The 15,644-nt window shown below is 44.0% G+C and overlaps 1 protein-coding gene across 1 annotated transcript in view; it reads left to right on the forward strand.

The window, feature by feature from the left end:
* KCNMA1 (potassium calcium-activated channel subfamily M alpha 1) overlaps positions 1-15,644 on the forward strand; it is a 709,595-nt gene that overhangs the window by 578,046 nt on the left and 115,905 nt on the right. The window contains 1 exon segment of the mRNA XM_055325743.1: positions 4,083-4,159. Within this exon segment, the coding sequence (XP_055181718.1) occupies positions 4,083-4,159 (77 nt within the window).

Below are 15,644 nucleotides of genomic sequence, written 5' to 3' on the forward strand. Positions count from 1 at the left end.
ACCATCCATTCCAGTCTTTGAAAGGTCAATTTTTTAGATGAACATTTGGTTACTTGTCCACTATTCCTTGCCACTAAATATTTTCCTTCTTAAATGACCTTGGTCTTTAATGTAGGAGCCACAAAATGGCGCCTCATTGGCTCAGTTTGACTTGCAGACAGGATTCATTTGATTCACAATTGTAACAAATAGATGAGTCGCCAAGAGGAAGACATCATCATGTTTTATTTAAAAATCTTTATTTCTGGTTTCTCCTGAAAAACTTGCAGATCTAGCATTACTGGGTAGCATTCTCACACTCATTCATCCATCAGATGCCTGCAGGTCACTCACTTTCTAGAACGCTCTGTACCAGGTGCCAGGGAAGCAGTGGTGAACAACAAAGTCCTTGCTTTCAGGGGCTCAAGTTCTGGGGAGGAGAGAATAACAGTTTTGTTTATTTACAATACATTAATCAAAGTCTTAATGCAACTGGGTCACTGATTTAGATTGTGTGTAAGTGAAGGCTGTTCTGAAGGAGCCACATTTGAACAGAGATGGAGGTGATGGGAAAGAGTCCATCATACAAAGATTGGAAGGGAAGAGGAGACAAGGTGAGGACAGTGTTGTTGTGTGCAGGGAGCCAAGGAAAGGAAAGTATGTCTGAGGGAGTAGTGTGGGGAGACAAGGTAAGAGAGAAAGGCAGGGCTGGCTCCCAGAGGTTTTGATAGAGGGGTTGGGTTGTTAGAAGATGGAGTCATTGATGGTTTTAAGCTGGGGGTGATGTAGTCTGATTTATATTATTGAAAGGTCTTTCCTCTCCATTATAAAGAATGGGATATAGTGCAACAGGAGAGGGTGCTCAGAGATGGAGAGACTGCATAGTGTAGGTGACAGAGAATAATATGGGCTAGGCTGGTGAGTGGAGGTGCAGAGAAAGGAGACTGATTCAGAATATATTTTACTAGAGAGTCTATAGAGCACACTGGTGGACTGCATATAGGAAGTGAGGGTGAAAAAGAGGAATCAAGAATAGAGCCTAGATATGGAGCTTGTGCAGTTGGGTGGATGTTGGTTCTCCATCTTACTGAGACGGAGAGGGAAAGCTGGAAGAGAAGCAAGTTTGAGGTGTAGGAAATTAAGAATTCAATTTTGCCATGTTAAAATAGGAGATTTGCACTAAACATACACATAGAGATATCATAAAGGCAGTTAGATGTAAGATTCTGGAGTCTGGGGGAAAGATGATAGCTGGAGGTGTCATTTATGGGAGGGCCCTGGCCAGAAACAGATGACACACCTAAATGAGAAAAGAGAGAAGAGTTTTATGAAGAGACCATATAAAGTTGTGGGCAGAGAGTTAAAGAGAGCCAGTAAGGGATGGTGAAGCATCCCAGAGCTAACAACAGAGGGGAGCCATTCTCAGCCCTAAATCTACAGTCAAAGGGAAGGAGAGCTATCGGAACCTGTAGAGAGAGTTTGTATCATAAGAAAGGCTGCCTGGCAGGAGCTGAGCCCTCTTAGGGTAGAGATGTGGCCACCACCTTTCCATGACCCAGCAGGAAGAACCCTCTCTTCCCATCCTCCAGTCTCCTGCTGGCTCCTCCCATTGGCTGAACACAACAGGAGACCAGAGGATAAGGAGACCCTAAAGACCAGCCTTCTGGGGTATGGATCTGGTCTTCTTGATGATGTGTGTGTCAGGGTCACCTGCTGAGGGCCACTTAGGGAAGGGCTGCGGTGGGCGGGAGAGGAAGAGGTTGAGGAGAGCAGAAGGAAGGATATGGAGTAGGCCTGAGGGTGTGGAGTAGAAGGAAGGGATATGGAGTAGGCCTGAGGGGTGTGAAAAGTCCTCTGGAATCCATGGCCCTGGATTTGAAGTGAGATCAGTGTTTCCTTTCCTGAGCTCAGCTGCTCAGGTGCAAGTGTGCAATAAGGTCAGGGCTTTGCCAGGTGAGCATGAGAAAGGCAGAGATGGGTGGGGACGAGCATGGTGCTTGCAAAAAAATGACACTTGGCAAAACTCAGCTGGAGCTTAGCTACTGAGCTCCCTCTGGTTGGGATGTGTCTCCAGGACTGCAGACCAGAGACACCCTCTCCCCAGCCACATCTCACTTGTTAACTTTACCCTTATCTTCAGAATCAGCTTTAATTCATGAAGTAATCCACTTGATCTTCCCAATAGTCTACTCAGACTCATTACCGTTCCATCATCTCTTCATTAGAGATGTGTTTAAGACCTTGAGCTCTGGGATTAGACTGTGTGCAGTTGAATCCTGGCTCTGTGTGACCTTGGACAGGTCATGTAACCTCCCTGTGCTTCAGTTTCCTTATCTGTAAAACAGAGATAATAATCACTACTCCTTCAAAGGATTGTTTGAGGATCAAATACATTAATACTAATAAAATGGTTAGAATAGCACTTGGCCTATACTCTATGCTCTATAAGTGTTCCCTGCAGTTGTTGTCATTATTATCATGTGTAACAGCATCAGGTGGGAGAGAAGATGGCCAAGGGAAGTGGAAACAAGATGACTTCCTCCATTCCTGTCCTCCCCCTTTCATAGCCACATTGCCCGGCAAGACAAATAATCAGCTTTTCTTTCTTTCTTTCTTTCTTTCTTTCTTTCTTTCTTTCTTTCTTTCTTTCTTTCTTTCTTTCTTTCCTTTCTTTCTTTCTTTCTTTCTTTCTTTCCTTTATCTTTCTTTCTTTCTTTCTTTCTTTCTTTCTTTCTTTCTTTTTCTTTCTTTCTTTCCTTCTCAACATGGATAAACACTGGCATTTAAAGAAATTTATTATTTGAAGAAATAGTGACTAGAGCAGAAAGAGCTTGGATTTTAGAAGTCCTGGGGCCGGCCAAACCCAGCACAGGATGACTTTGGGCAGGTTCTGACAACCCCCTCAATTTACAGATGGGAACAGAGCCCTGGGGACCCCTAAGATGTCTTCCAGATCCCAAAGTCTTAACATTGATTCTAATCGGTGCCAATCACATGCGCAAGTCCTGTGAAAATATAAAAAGGATCCTAGGAATAGAGTAGTCAGGAATTGTGTTTCTTTCTTTATAGTCTTGGTGAAGGGAAGACCATGTTTATCCCTGGCATTCAATTATGTTGGGAGTGGTAAAGCCAAGGATTTTGTTAGTCCCTATTTCCAGAGCTTGTAAGATTGTTCCAGGGAATTTTATCCCAGTAATCCCCTGTCCTAAAAGAATATAGGCCTCCAGTGCTGTTCTTCTAGGTCTTATGCATTCTGTGCTTGAATGATCTTGTTTTCTCTCATCCAGAATATCTTTGACACAGCCAATGTGCTTTGTAACCACAGCTTGACACTTTTGTCAGTTGAGGGGATCTTTTTGTTGACTTCTTCCACTGGGTACCCAACCCAAGAGTGCCCTCTGCCCACCTCACTGCAATGCTCAGCTGAGCTGTGCTTCACCATGAGAGGAAAACATCCATTAATTACGTGTTCTTGGGGCTGGAGAGTACGAGAGTTGATCCTTCCAGTTTGGAAACAAATATGGGCTATGAAATGCCAGAAGAAATTTGACAGAGGACCCCTTTGACTCACCACTTTTGTCTTTCCCTGTCACCTTCCTCCTTAATCTCCCTCACTTTGGAAAGAAATGTGCTTTCAGACTGACAAGGCTAATGTTTTTATTTGACTGTGGAACCCTATCCTTGCAGCCCCTTTGATAGCTATCTGACCAGACAGCAAGGGTCTCGGAGATGTGTTCAACTTCCCGACCAGGGGCCTGGGGCTGGTTGCCTACGTGTTCCGATGGGCGGCACTGAATACTGTGCCCAAAAACGAAAGACGAGCAAGCAGACCCAGGGTGTCACATCGGCAGCCATTCCCCCAGTTCCTTTTCAAAGGAAAGTTTATTAAAAGAAGCACTAACTCAAAATGCAGAATCTTGTGTTTGAAATAAAAGGTCTTGCAACAAACATTTCCGTCTGTAAACGTCTAAACCTTTCAAAAGATTAAAGGAAATTAGTGCTGGCGTGTTTCATTAATTTGGCACCACGGTGGAGGAAATGTGGTACTCATTTCATTCGGGTGGATTATGAAACGTGTCAGTTTTTCCATTCTCTTTCTCCAGGGCATTTTTTTACTGCAAGGCCTGTCATGATGACATCACAGATCCCAAAAGAATAAAAAAATGCGGCTGCAAACGGCGTAAGTAGTGTTTCTTTCCCCCTTCCCCCCCTCCCACCCTTTCCCCCAAATTTGTTTCCCTTCTCCTTTTCCTATTAAAGAAACACTAAACATCAAGAGGTTTCTTGAATATGTTTATGTTTCATCCAGCAGTTTAAAGAGACATGAAAAAATGCTCTGTCCTCGCTTTCTAGAGCAGGGGAGGAAAAATCACCACCATCAACACCTTTGAAAGAACCTAGTGCCTAATCCCTATCTCTGGACCCTGCAGGGATGCTGAGGTGGTGTGTCCACTTGAACATAGTCAGTATGGTGTACAAAAAGGAGGACAGCTAAGACCATGGAGGAGGGAGAATTTTTGCATAGTCATTTCCAGTCGAGGTGGGACCGCCATATGTGAAGATGGCTGTACTAGGGTTGAAAGGGAAACTGAGTCTGAGGATGCTGTAACCCAAAAGGGAGCTGACTCTTTTTCTATTTGGGACTGCTGCCTTGATACCAAGGTCCAGAGTTTTCCCTTGTGGTACCCTCAGACTGGTCCAGGAAGAGGACTTGGCCACCACCAATCACCTTTATTTGCCGTTGCTCCAATAACCAACCTCAAACACCATTGCTCCTTGGGGTAGACTAGATCGGGCTTGGTAGCTTCTGGCATATGCCGTCTCAAATCTCTTCCAAAGCAGCTTGCCAACGGGACCTCTGGAGAAAGATATGGTAAGTCAGGGACTTTGGATCATGGGCTCCTGAGAAACCAGGACTTAAAGTGGGCTTGCCTTGAGAAGGCCATGCCTCTTGCAGTAATTATGTTGCATTGCCTAATAGAAATTGTTCATGACCTTAAAGAAAACAATAATAATGATGCCTTCCTTCCTGTGGTGATTTAGTATTTTTCTGAGCTCTTTATTTATGATCATTTTTTTTTCTTTGATCCTCATCCTAACCCTGGGTAATTGGCAGGGGATGTTATTAATTCCATTTTACAAAAAAGAGGAAACTAAGGTTCCAAGTTTAGTGGGAAGATGAGATTGCTAAGAGTCACACAGACCCAACGGACGGGGTTCAGGCTCACCCAAAGGACTTTCCATGTTGTGCACTCAGTGCTCTAATCATTTTTGCAAGAGAGGAGGGCAAGGCAATGACCTTGGGTCTGATGAGTAGAAAAACAATTATGAAAGATCGCCCCACAAAATACTTTTTCTTAAGCAGAAATCAGATAGAAGAGCACTATTCCTGGGATATGCCAACCAAAGCAAGGGCTTTTTTCACTGCATTCCTGAAGGGGGGGACACAGTAATGTAAAACCAGTAAGATATAAATACCACTCTGCTGGAGCACGAAGACGCTCAATTTCTTAGGCAAATACCCATGGGAGCACTCTTGGTCCAGAGCAATTTCTGTAAAAATCCTCTGAAGCTGGTTCCCAAGTTTGGGGCAGCTTAGGCCCATTGCTTTGGCTTTCTCCACTGACTCAACACACATGGCCCTGTTCCCCCCAGCTTTGACACCTTACTCCAAGTAAGGTGAGTATTTATCGATGACTTAGTCAAAGAAAGTCTAAATTCTTTTTTTTTTTTTTTAAGATTTTATTTATTTATTTGAGGGGGAGAAACAGAGCATGAGTAGGAGGGAAGGGCAGAGGCAGAGAGAGAAGCAGGCTCCTCACTAAGCCGGGAGCCCTGTGCGGGGCTCCATCCCAGGACCCCGGGATCATGACCCAAGTCAAAGGCAGATGCAGAATAAAACTGAGCCACCCAGGCACTCCAGATACTCTAAGTTCTTGAGGTCTAAGAATTCTGATTCTGACAACCTAAGGAGAACATCTAAGAAACAACAAACCCACTTCACTTCCAATCCCTGGGACTCATTGATGCCAAAGGCCCTTCTTACCAGGGCATCCACCCTAGTCCTGCTTGGTTGGTTGTGAAGACAGAAACACAGCTTGGCTAACCAGGCACCCCCCAGACCATTTCCATCAGAGGAACACAGTATCCCAAGGTGGAAGTAAACAAGAGTTACAAATATGAAAGGGTTAACTCCTTTATAAGGAAACTCTTGTAGCGGGAGGGGGTTAGGAAATGCAAGAGTGTTGAGGCCAATAATCCATGGCCAGATATCTGCCAAAGAATCTGGTCCTGTAATACCACTGAAATTCACTTATTGACTAGGCATCTGCATATTTCTGTAGGTGCTTTCTTGCTGCCTGGGATGGAAGGGTGAACAAGATAACCACTGTTCTTTTGAAGCCTTCACTTTAGTGAATGAAGACAAACAATGATCATAGAAACCATTAAATTCAGATAGAGTCAAATGCTATGAAGAGAGAAGAGACTGCCTGAGGGTATGGGAACTTGTAAGGATGCTGCTTTAGCCAGAAAGGTCTGGAAGGCCTGCCTTGGAAGGTGACATTGAAGCTGTGACCTTGTCCAGGTTGGTAGGAGAGCAAGGGCAGAGGTCAAGAGGCAGGAATAAGTTTGAAATGTTGAAAGGAAAGAAGGAAGGAAGGAAGGAAGGAAGGAAGGAAGGAAGGAAGGCAGGCTGGCCGGCCGGCCGAGGTCAGAGAGGAAGCCAGGGGCCATGGTGAGAAGCCCAGGTTTTAGTCCTGTAACTGATACAGCCATTGGGAGATTTTGAGCAAGGGTACAGCATCATCAATTCCTGTATTAGATGACCTCCATGGTGCCTGGCCAGAGAACAAACTCTAGGAAGGTAAGGGTAGAAGGCAGAATGATGGAGAGAAAGTGTCTCTGACCCCTGTTCTGATACTGGAATGTTCCTCATAGGCATGTAGCAGAACTCAGCAGAAAGCTTTCAAGTCCCTAGAAATGAGCATTTGGCCTCTAAGATATTTTTCCACCCTGATTCCAGGCAAGCAAACAGCAGCTAACTTTAACTTCATCCTAGAGGGAGAGGCACATAATCGTTTGAAAGAATTTTATTCTTTTCGTTCCCCTTAAAGCTGGTTCAGCTACGGAAGTGTGTGATCTCTTACCATGCAGCATGGCACGGATTGCCACAGAAGGAATGCCCCCAAAGCCCAGCCAACATGACAGGGGTCTTGCCCCTGTCTCTTTGTACCTCCTTCCCTCTTGAGCTCTTCATCTCATAGAGGCCCCCGGCTGTGAGGTTAATGTTTGATAACAATCAAAATTGTCCAAATATTGTTCTTCCTAATTAAAAGGCCATAGCAGCCTGTGTTACAGAGGGCAGGATGCAGATGTGTATGTGTAAGGGGTGATCAGAATAAAGTGAATTATTAAACATGAACTTCCCTGTGCATACCAGGCAAGTCAGGAAATTGGGGAAGATGGGCTTTGGTTGCAAAGAAACTTTCATTAGAAGGAGTTAGAACTGCAAATAATGCATTGGGGAGTTCCTGTGCCTTTGAATGCACATTGCCTAGTGCCCTAAGTTGGAGAGGGCAGCTCACTCACACAGTCATTAGTCCAAAATGTTAGGCCAGGTGTTAATAATTCACTCTAGAATGATACATCTCCACCAGGGCAGAGCTGATGACAGTCATTGGTCTTTATCCGCAGCTTCCTAACCCTCCCCTCCCAACCTAGCTCTTCCCCTTCCAACCCCATCCCCACCTCCCCATTCACCTCGAACAGTTCATGCCATACTATCTGGGAAAATATTGAGTGTGGACATTCCATTTCTGGAAATTCTGTGGTAGTATAGTTTAACTTTTGCATTTCTTTCCATTTCTTCATAGCATTCCATCAAGGAAGAGAGTCAAATTCAGCTGTCTGGCCAAGGAGCAAGCTCTCAGAATCTACTATTTACCCATTTTCTTTTTTTGTATAACAAACCTGGTCTAATGATTTACATTTTTTCCCCCAGCCTGTAGAAGTTTGCCAAAGGGTGGACTCCCAGGGGACAAGTCATGTCTGAATTGATGTATTTGAAGGAATTTTCTTGAACTTCTAATCATTGACGTATTTTTGATTTATTTTTTTTTCTCTTTGCTGCCTTGGAATACGGCCCCTACTCTATTTTAACTGCACACTGGTAGTGATATATTGTGAGTAAAACGGGTTCCCAGTAGCCCGGAGTCCAGTTCCCCCTGTCTTTCTCTAGAAGAGATACTTCTTTTATTTTCTGTACAGTTTCAGTTTCTTTTTTTCTTTTGGTATTTATGTTGCATGTAGCAGTGACATCATGCCCCAACTCCCTCATCCAACACGGTCTGCAGAGTAGCCTGGAGCTCGAGACCCCTGAGAGCAGGGAACCCACCCCCACCTCCGTTCATCTTCCCATCTCCCAGCCTCTTGCCAGCTTCTGGCGCTGTCTTATTTTTCCATTTGAAAATAAGACCTTGACCACAGTGTTTCTCTTGAAGGCCTTGTCTCAGGACCTTTAGGGGACGCTGAGTAGGCTGAGGTAATTACCACTATAGCTGTAGATGCCTCGTCAATTGGGAGTCATTGTCATGCTTGCCTTTGATAAATTAGACCTGGTCTCTGCTACTGAGCTTGAATTCCTATCCTGAAGGAAACACATATGCTACATATATATTCCTGTGTTGTGATATATATATGATATGTACCAGTACTTTATATGTAAAAATGAACATTTTTATATATAAGCATAGAGATATTTTATAGAGAGAGTGATGCATTTATTACAATATACGTACCTCTCTATGTGAGAAAGTGCTTGTTAGAGAATTAATTGGACACCAAACTTTGGGATTATAAGTATCTTAAGCCACCTTACTGGAGACAAGTACCCAGTACTTGTCTTCTGTGGAAACAGTGGTAATTATTTCCTACAGTCTATGAAGTTCCCTTGCTTTTAAAGAAAGTTTCTCTTTCAGTCAGTACCCACTAGGACATATGCAGTTCTGCCTTGGGCATTAGTCAGGCATCTTGGAAGATCCATTTACTTGTTTAAGGTGGAAAAGGTGGTTCAAGAACATTGTTCCATTTTGCTAGAGAGCTATGCAGAAGTCGGAACAAGTCAACTAACCCTCTGAGCCCCTAACTTACAGAGTAGGAGCCCTCTCACCCAACAAGATGTGGCAATTTCAGGGCCAGTGTTTCTTTATTTCTTTTTTTTTTTTAAGATTTTATTTATTTATTCATGAGAGACACAGAAAAGGGCAAAGCCATAGGCAAGGGAGCCTGCTGCGGAACTCTATCACAGGACCACGCGATCATGACCTGAGCCAAAGGCAGACGCTCAACCACTGAGCCATCCAGGTGCCCCAAGGGCCAGTGTTTCTGTGTGTGACTCCCAGCAATGCCACGTTCGGTGGCACCAGTGATGAGCATCATCAGGTCTCTACTCATGTACGTGAGACTCCATAGAAAGCGAGACCCAGCCTGCAGACCAGTGCAGTTCAGCGGTCCTGGAATTTGGAGATATCTCAGCACTCAGAACTCTCATTGCCTTTGCACCATGCAAGTGGGTCATCTGGTTTTGGCTAGTCTTCAGAGTTTGAGGCTGTAGAATGCTCAGTGTACAAACAAAACAAATCAATGACGTCCTCAGTTCATCACACAACACCGCCAAAATTGACTCTGTGGCCCCCTTTATCTGCAGAACACCTTGAAGGATGGCTCGAGGGCATGTGCCACTTTCATACCTGCAGAGGCACCTACCGCACCTCATGATCCTTCAGATTCAAACAGAAAAGGTGATGTCAATCCACAAACAACTCTGGTGCCAAATTCCTCTACCTTCCGCAACCGCAGTGTGGTGTTGAGGGCAGGATCAACTAATTCTGGGTACTTAGCGCGATTAACATTAACTAGCTTTTTCTTTCCCCTCTCTCTGTTCTTGGAAAACCACCTGGAAGATCTTTCTTCTCCCTGCAGAAGCTAATAGGAGGAATTTTGCTAAGCGAAGACATCACTCCTCATTTATAGGACTGGAAAGAATGCTCTCTGATTCCCACCGTCACGCCAAACAGTTGTCTCAACCCTATACCTTGGTGGAAACTTTTTCGTTCTGTGGATGCACCTACACATCATTTTAGCTGCTGCTGTGCATGTGAAGAGCAGCTTCAGGGTTCAGGCTTGGAATTCACCCTTCCTTCACTGGATTGATTTTAGACATGTCATTGTGATCTAAAAAGTATCTACCAACTGAAAGGCAGATATTGTCTTCTTCCACACTAGTCTTCCTTTGAATTTGCTCCATTTGAACCTAGAATACTTTTTCTTCAGCAGTTGGAAAACTCCACCTGAGCCTCTCAGTCCAGCACTGCCTTTCCTGCCCCTTCCAAACCCACCCTGGAAATTAAGATTCTGCAGTTGGAAATTGGCTGGCAATTTGGTTGCTGATGCAGGAGGCAGATGGTGCTGAGAACAGGATGGAGTCCAACTCCCTCTTCATTCCAGGCTTGGCTCAGAAGGGCTAACCGGCTGAGAACCTGAGTTTGACAGCTGACTGTCAGTCCGACGCATGGAAAGCGCAGTAACCGAGCCACAGCGACAGCAGCCACTTCTTTTTAGGTTTCCTTTCTTGGGATCATGACCTTTGAAAGTAGAGAAAAAGTGGTCCGAGAGTACGTCTGAGGAATCCCCCATTTTTAAACACTGAAGAGTAAACCGGTAGCTCTGATGATGTCTGTTAGGGAAATACTTTTATTTTATTTCTACAAATAGGGCTAGGAAGTCATAATGGCAATATTGGATGAATATCCACTTCATTGTGGTGAAGGAAGGCAGATGAAAGCTTTTTCTCAAATTGTAAAAGTGCTAAGGCAGAGTTCTTTGGAGGAAGGTGAGACCCAGGGTCTAATTCTTGGCAACCACATAATCTCTTTGAATCAGTGGCACTGGTCCAAGAACCAGAACCTTGTCATGTGGGCCAAAGACAAAACTGAGTCCCCGCAGGCTTATATTTCTGCTTTCCCAGAGTTAAGCTGGCCTATGGGGCCAATTAATTGAGCATAAAGTTCCAAAAGCCCTAAGATGGAATGACAAGTAGCTACAGTATTCACACCTACCAGAGACACACTCTTGTCTGTTCCCTGTCCCCGGAAGCTGCAGCAGGGCTTCGGGGAGGCCCAGGCAGCTGGTGCTGAAGTGGCCCCACTTTTGCTGGCCTTGGCGGCCGAGCCACGGTGTCTGCAAGTCCGCCACTCTGGAACCATCTCCTAGAATTCACCGCTTCATCCCCACTGCCCTCTAAACGTCGGCTGTGAATCCTAAGAACCACTGAAGTGAAATGACACTGCACAGATTTCGATCCTTGAAGGCACGCAGGGTCCCCTTTCTGCTGCCCTTCAGAGAAAGGCCGGCTAGTTGGGGTGGTCTGTTGACCAGCTGCTCTTCCACATGGATCCACTAGATGTCCTCACAGATCTACTTTGTATTACCGTCCACATCCTGGGGAAAATTTCCTTTTCTGAGGCTTGGGATTTGGGAAGAGAGCTTTGGGGGACTCTGTGAAAAAGAAGCTCAGCAAACGCCAAAGATGAGAGGGCACGTTAGGTGTCCAGGGAGTAGATTAAGAACCTTATTTCTGTTTTAAATAAACACTGAAACTTTCAAAGTTGCTCTTTGAAACCTAACCTTGGGAGTTTTTAAGTGGCACTCTGCTCTCTAAAATTAACCTTCCAACCTACATCAGCTCTAGAAAAAGGAGCCGGTCACAGGGAAATGGAAATAAAACGCCAGCGGTTCTGAATATCTGGGATTCGCTAAAACAAAACCAGAGGATTAGGAAGCCAGAGAGAGTTGAAGGAGACCAGGGGTGGTGGTTTCCAAATCAGGAGGTCCATTGACTTAATTTTGATATGATTTTGTTTTACAACTTGAGAGTATAATTTTACACACGGAGTATTCACATCCTCTGGAACAGCTACCACCACACGGGCAAATCCTCAGACGTTTTTAGTTAGAGCGCTTGTTCATGACTCATTTCATGGCCCGGAGGAGGGCTCTTGGCCAGGACGCACATCCTTCAAGCCTGATGACTCTCCCCACCAGAAAGGAGGTCAGATGGGCCTCACCTTTTAAGAATGTGGACCCAGAGAGTGTAGGTGAAGACATCTTGGGGGTGGGGGCTGTCAATGGAAATGGACTCTTCCAGAAGTAGAGCGAGAGAGCCACCCTCCCAGTCGGTGGCACCTTGGTCTAGACATTGTAATTCACAAAGGTTTGTCAACACGTGGGGCTCAATCATTTTTAACTGTTTCTGTCTTGTCTTTGAGCCTCTCATTGATCATTTTTGCTGTGTGTGTTGTTTTTTTTTTTTTTTTTTTTGTGGTGGTGGTGCTTGTTTGTCTTTTGAGATTTCTATTTTGTATTTGGTGTGAGTGTAAAAAAACGATGACTGGGGAGGAATGACGAGTAATAGCATGTTTGCTTTTTTATGCATATGCTGCTTTGGAATGTGACTGCTTATAATTAACATTTAATCTTCTTATAGCAAAATTTTTTTTTTTTTTTGCTGCTTCGATTACCAGTTTCAGCCTGTTCCTGCATGCTAACAATATGAAATTTTAGAACAATGCATGGTTTCCAGAAAAGCCAGCAATAACAGTTGCAAACAGTTCCTGAGAGGCACTGGGTTGAAGTTGTGTTTCCTCCTGAAGGCCTCATCAACTACGAGGTTTAAAAATCACCCATTATGATGGGCTTACCTCTGACAGAATCGTTTCAAAAGTTATTCTGCTCATCCTCCCTCCCCTTGTCCTTAAAGACGGCATACGTAGAAGAACTCTCTTTCCCTATAAATGTGTCAGATTCTATTATTGTATATGAACCCAAAATGGCAGTATGGAAATGAAAACCAGGGACTGTTGCTAATGAGAAGCATAGCATTTCAGAGTTTGATGGGCTTCTCTTCTGCTACAGCATTTGATTAAATTTTTCTTCAAAATAATTTATTTACAGTGAAACAAAAAAAAATTATCTTTGTTTCTCTCCTCTGTGTAAATAACAAATCAGTATTTCCAGCAAAAGAACTGAGCCAAAAATAAGCGAGCAGTCTACAAGTTGTACATCAGATCTGGGTGCATGTAAAATAACTTCATTTTTGTGTCTTCAGCTGAAGACTTTTTCCCCTTTCTTGACTTCAGCTACTACTGTTTAGGGTGTCCGGGCATTCACACCATGCCTTCTAAAGTCTTCCAATTCAAATGCTATAGTGGAACTTTTTTTTTTTTTTTTTTTTTTTTTTTTTTTTTGGTAAACGTTCAGCTCAGGAATGATGTACCACGCATTGAAGAGGGCTGGGGCTGCATGATGATGATGATCTGAACAACCAGCTAGCTAGGATGCTAAAAGAACATGTCACTAAAAATGGGAGCCAAGTTTACAGGAATAGATCTCTCATCCATCTCCCCCAGTGCCTGTTTCTCACAATCCTAACGTTACCCCTGCTTGACAAATATACTGTATGGCAAGTCATAAAGGTCTTAGAACAGGACTTGACCCATTTGAGAGATTTAAGCCCCTCTTCCTGGTGACTGTAACATTCAAAGAGGGCAAAACCACAAGCCATATTTTAAACTAAGAGTGCAACCATTCTCCACAAAGAAAAAGAAAGAGGGGGGAAAAATGACTTTTAAAATGGAAGGTGTGGGCGCAGGGAATAACACCTCTCCAGTCCCGGCTTACTATTTGGCTATGATGCTTGGAATAAATACGAGTTCTTCTCCAATCCTGTGAGAGAAGCAGGCTGGTTCATGCTAAGTGATAAGCAAACACGTTTGCCTGTTGTAGCATCAAAATGGGGCACAGAAAAGCTCCTTGTGCTGAAATATAAATTAACTTGAAGGATAAGAAAGAAGCGGATTGAGAGCCACTGTGGTGATGCCCAGCACGTTTTGTAGGTCGGCCCTCAAGTTGGATCCCCAGGCAGTCTCGATCCTATGAGATCAGCTTTAGAAGAGCTATCAACACTGCACACAAATATAAATAAGATATTTTACATGGGACCTAATCTCTTACTTCATGTTTTAGAATTTCTAATCTATTTTGGCCAATATTTTCTGTTTAAGAAAAAAAATTATGATTAACCAATAGCCCCAATGACTTTCCGAATTTTCAGTGGGTGGAGAGAGAAAAGAAGATGCGATTTGCAGATTCTCCCAGCTCTAAGCAGAAAATACACCCATGAGTAGCTAAATGCATTCCAATAGACCAACATCTCATATGCTTTTGGTGATTTCTTATTTGTGAACTGCCTTTAATGTCAAATACGCAGCGTTAGCCTTGAGTAGCTGCATTTCTTATATGGACAGATTTGGATATTTGTTCTGTCAAGAGTAAATTTAAATTCCTGTAGGCATCATGTAAACTCACTCTGGGGAAGTTCAGCAGAGGCATCCTCAGATTCTATATTAACATGTAATCGTTTCACATCTAATTTGATGAAAGCTTGTCCTAGGCTCTGCCTAATGCTCAGAAATGGATGGAAATTAGAAAGCCTACATATTAGATATTTTGCATCTCGCAAAAACCATTTATCGTACCAAATCAGCAATTAATTGATTGGCTGTGTGTATATTTTGACCTCCCGTATTAATTGCGCCAGGGGACAAATGTTGGTTACATTTTTGCTGTCTCTAACGTGCTCTTCTTCTCATCCAAGAACCCGATTGTACTCAGCCATGCCCGCTTCCTGTAGTCACCTGCTTTACCTAGGGGAGAAAAATAATACACCACAGCCTTTGGCAATTTATATTCTCACTGCTTTTTTTTTAATTTATTTTTTTAATTTTTTTATGTACAACCAAACTGTTACCAGCAGTCACTCTGCATTTTTTTTTTTTTCTGGGTCAAGACTGTTAATGTGAACTAAGACCTGTGTTAAATCCCTGTAGCTGCCTTCTAGCTGCCTTGCTGTGTGTGACCTTGCCATTAACTACCGCTCTTCCTCTCCTCCCATCCAACCCATGGTGATAGCCAAGATGTCCATCTACAAGAGAATGAGACGGGCATGTTGTTTTGATTGCGGCCGTTCTGAGCGTGACTGCTCGTGCATGTCAGGCCGTGTGCGTGCTAACATGGACACCCTTGAGAGAACCTTCCCACTTTCTTCTGTCTCTGTTAATGATTGCTCCACCAGTTTCCGTGCCTGTAAGTTTACCCCCGACACACGGAGTTCTGTGTCTGTGCTGTCCGTGGTACCATCCCCGTCTTGTGTTGTGTACCCTGTGGTCCTGGTGAGTCCGTTGGGCTGATGTTTTCTTCCCAGTGTGACCTTGTGTGTGGTGGTTGATATGTTGTCCTCGCTGCCTGTGTCTGTGTGCACCTCCTGGGGAAGGCCTCCCTTCCCATTCTGTTAACTCGTTGTGCTTCTGGTGATGGCGTGCGGGATTGTGGTATTGGAGTCTAGTGATAGCCTCCCTCTTTCTCCTTTAAATAAACATAAATGGAAATTCATTTGACAGCATATCAAATGCTGTGCTAATACAAAGATGTGTGGAAATGCATATCTTAATGTTCGGGTAAAGGCTATCCATTGGATTGGGTTGCAGGGAGGAAGGAGAGAGAAGAAGCCAACACTACCATTAAATCGCTTGTAGCGAGTGTAGATACCT

The sequence above is a fragment of the Nyctereutes procyonoides genome, unplaced genomic scaffold (assembly GCF_905146905.1).
Source record: "Nyctereutes procyonoides isolate TBG_1078 unplaced genomic scaffold, NYPRO_anot_genome, whole genome shotgun sequence".
Taxonomy (NCBI): Eukaryota; Metazoa; Chordata; class Mammalia; order Carnivora; family Canidae; genus Nyctereutes; species Nyctereutes procyonoides.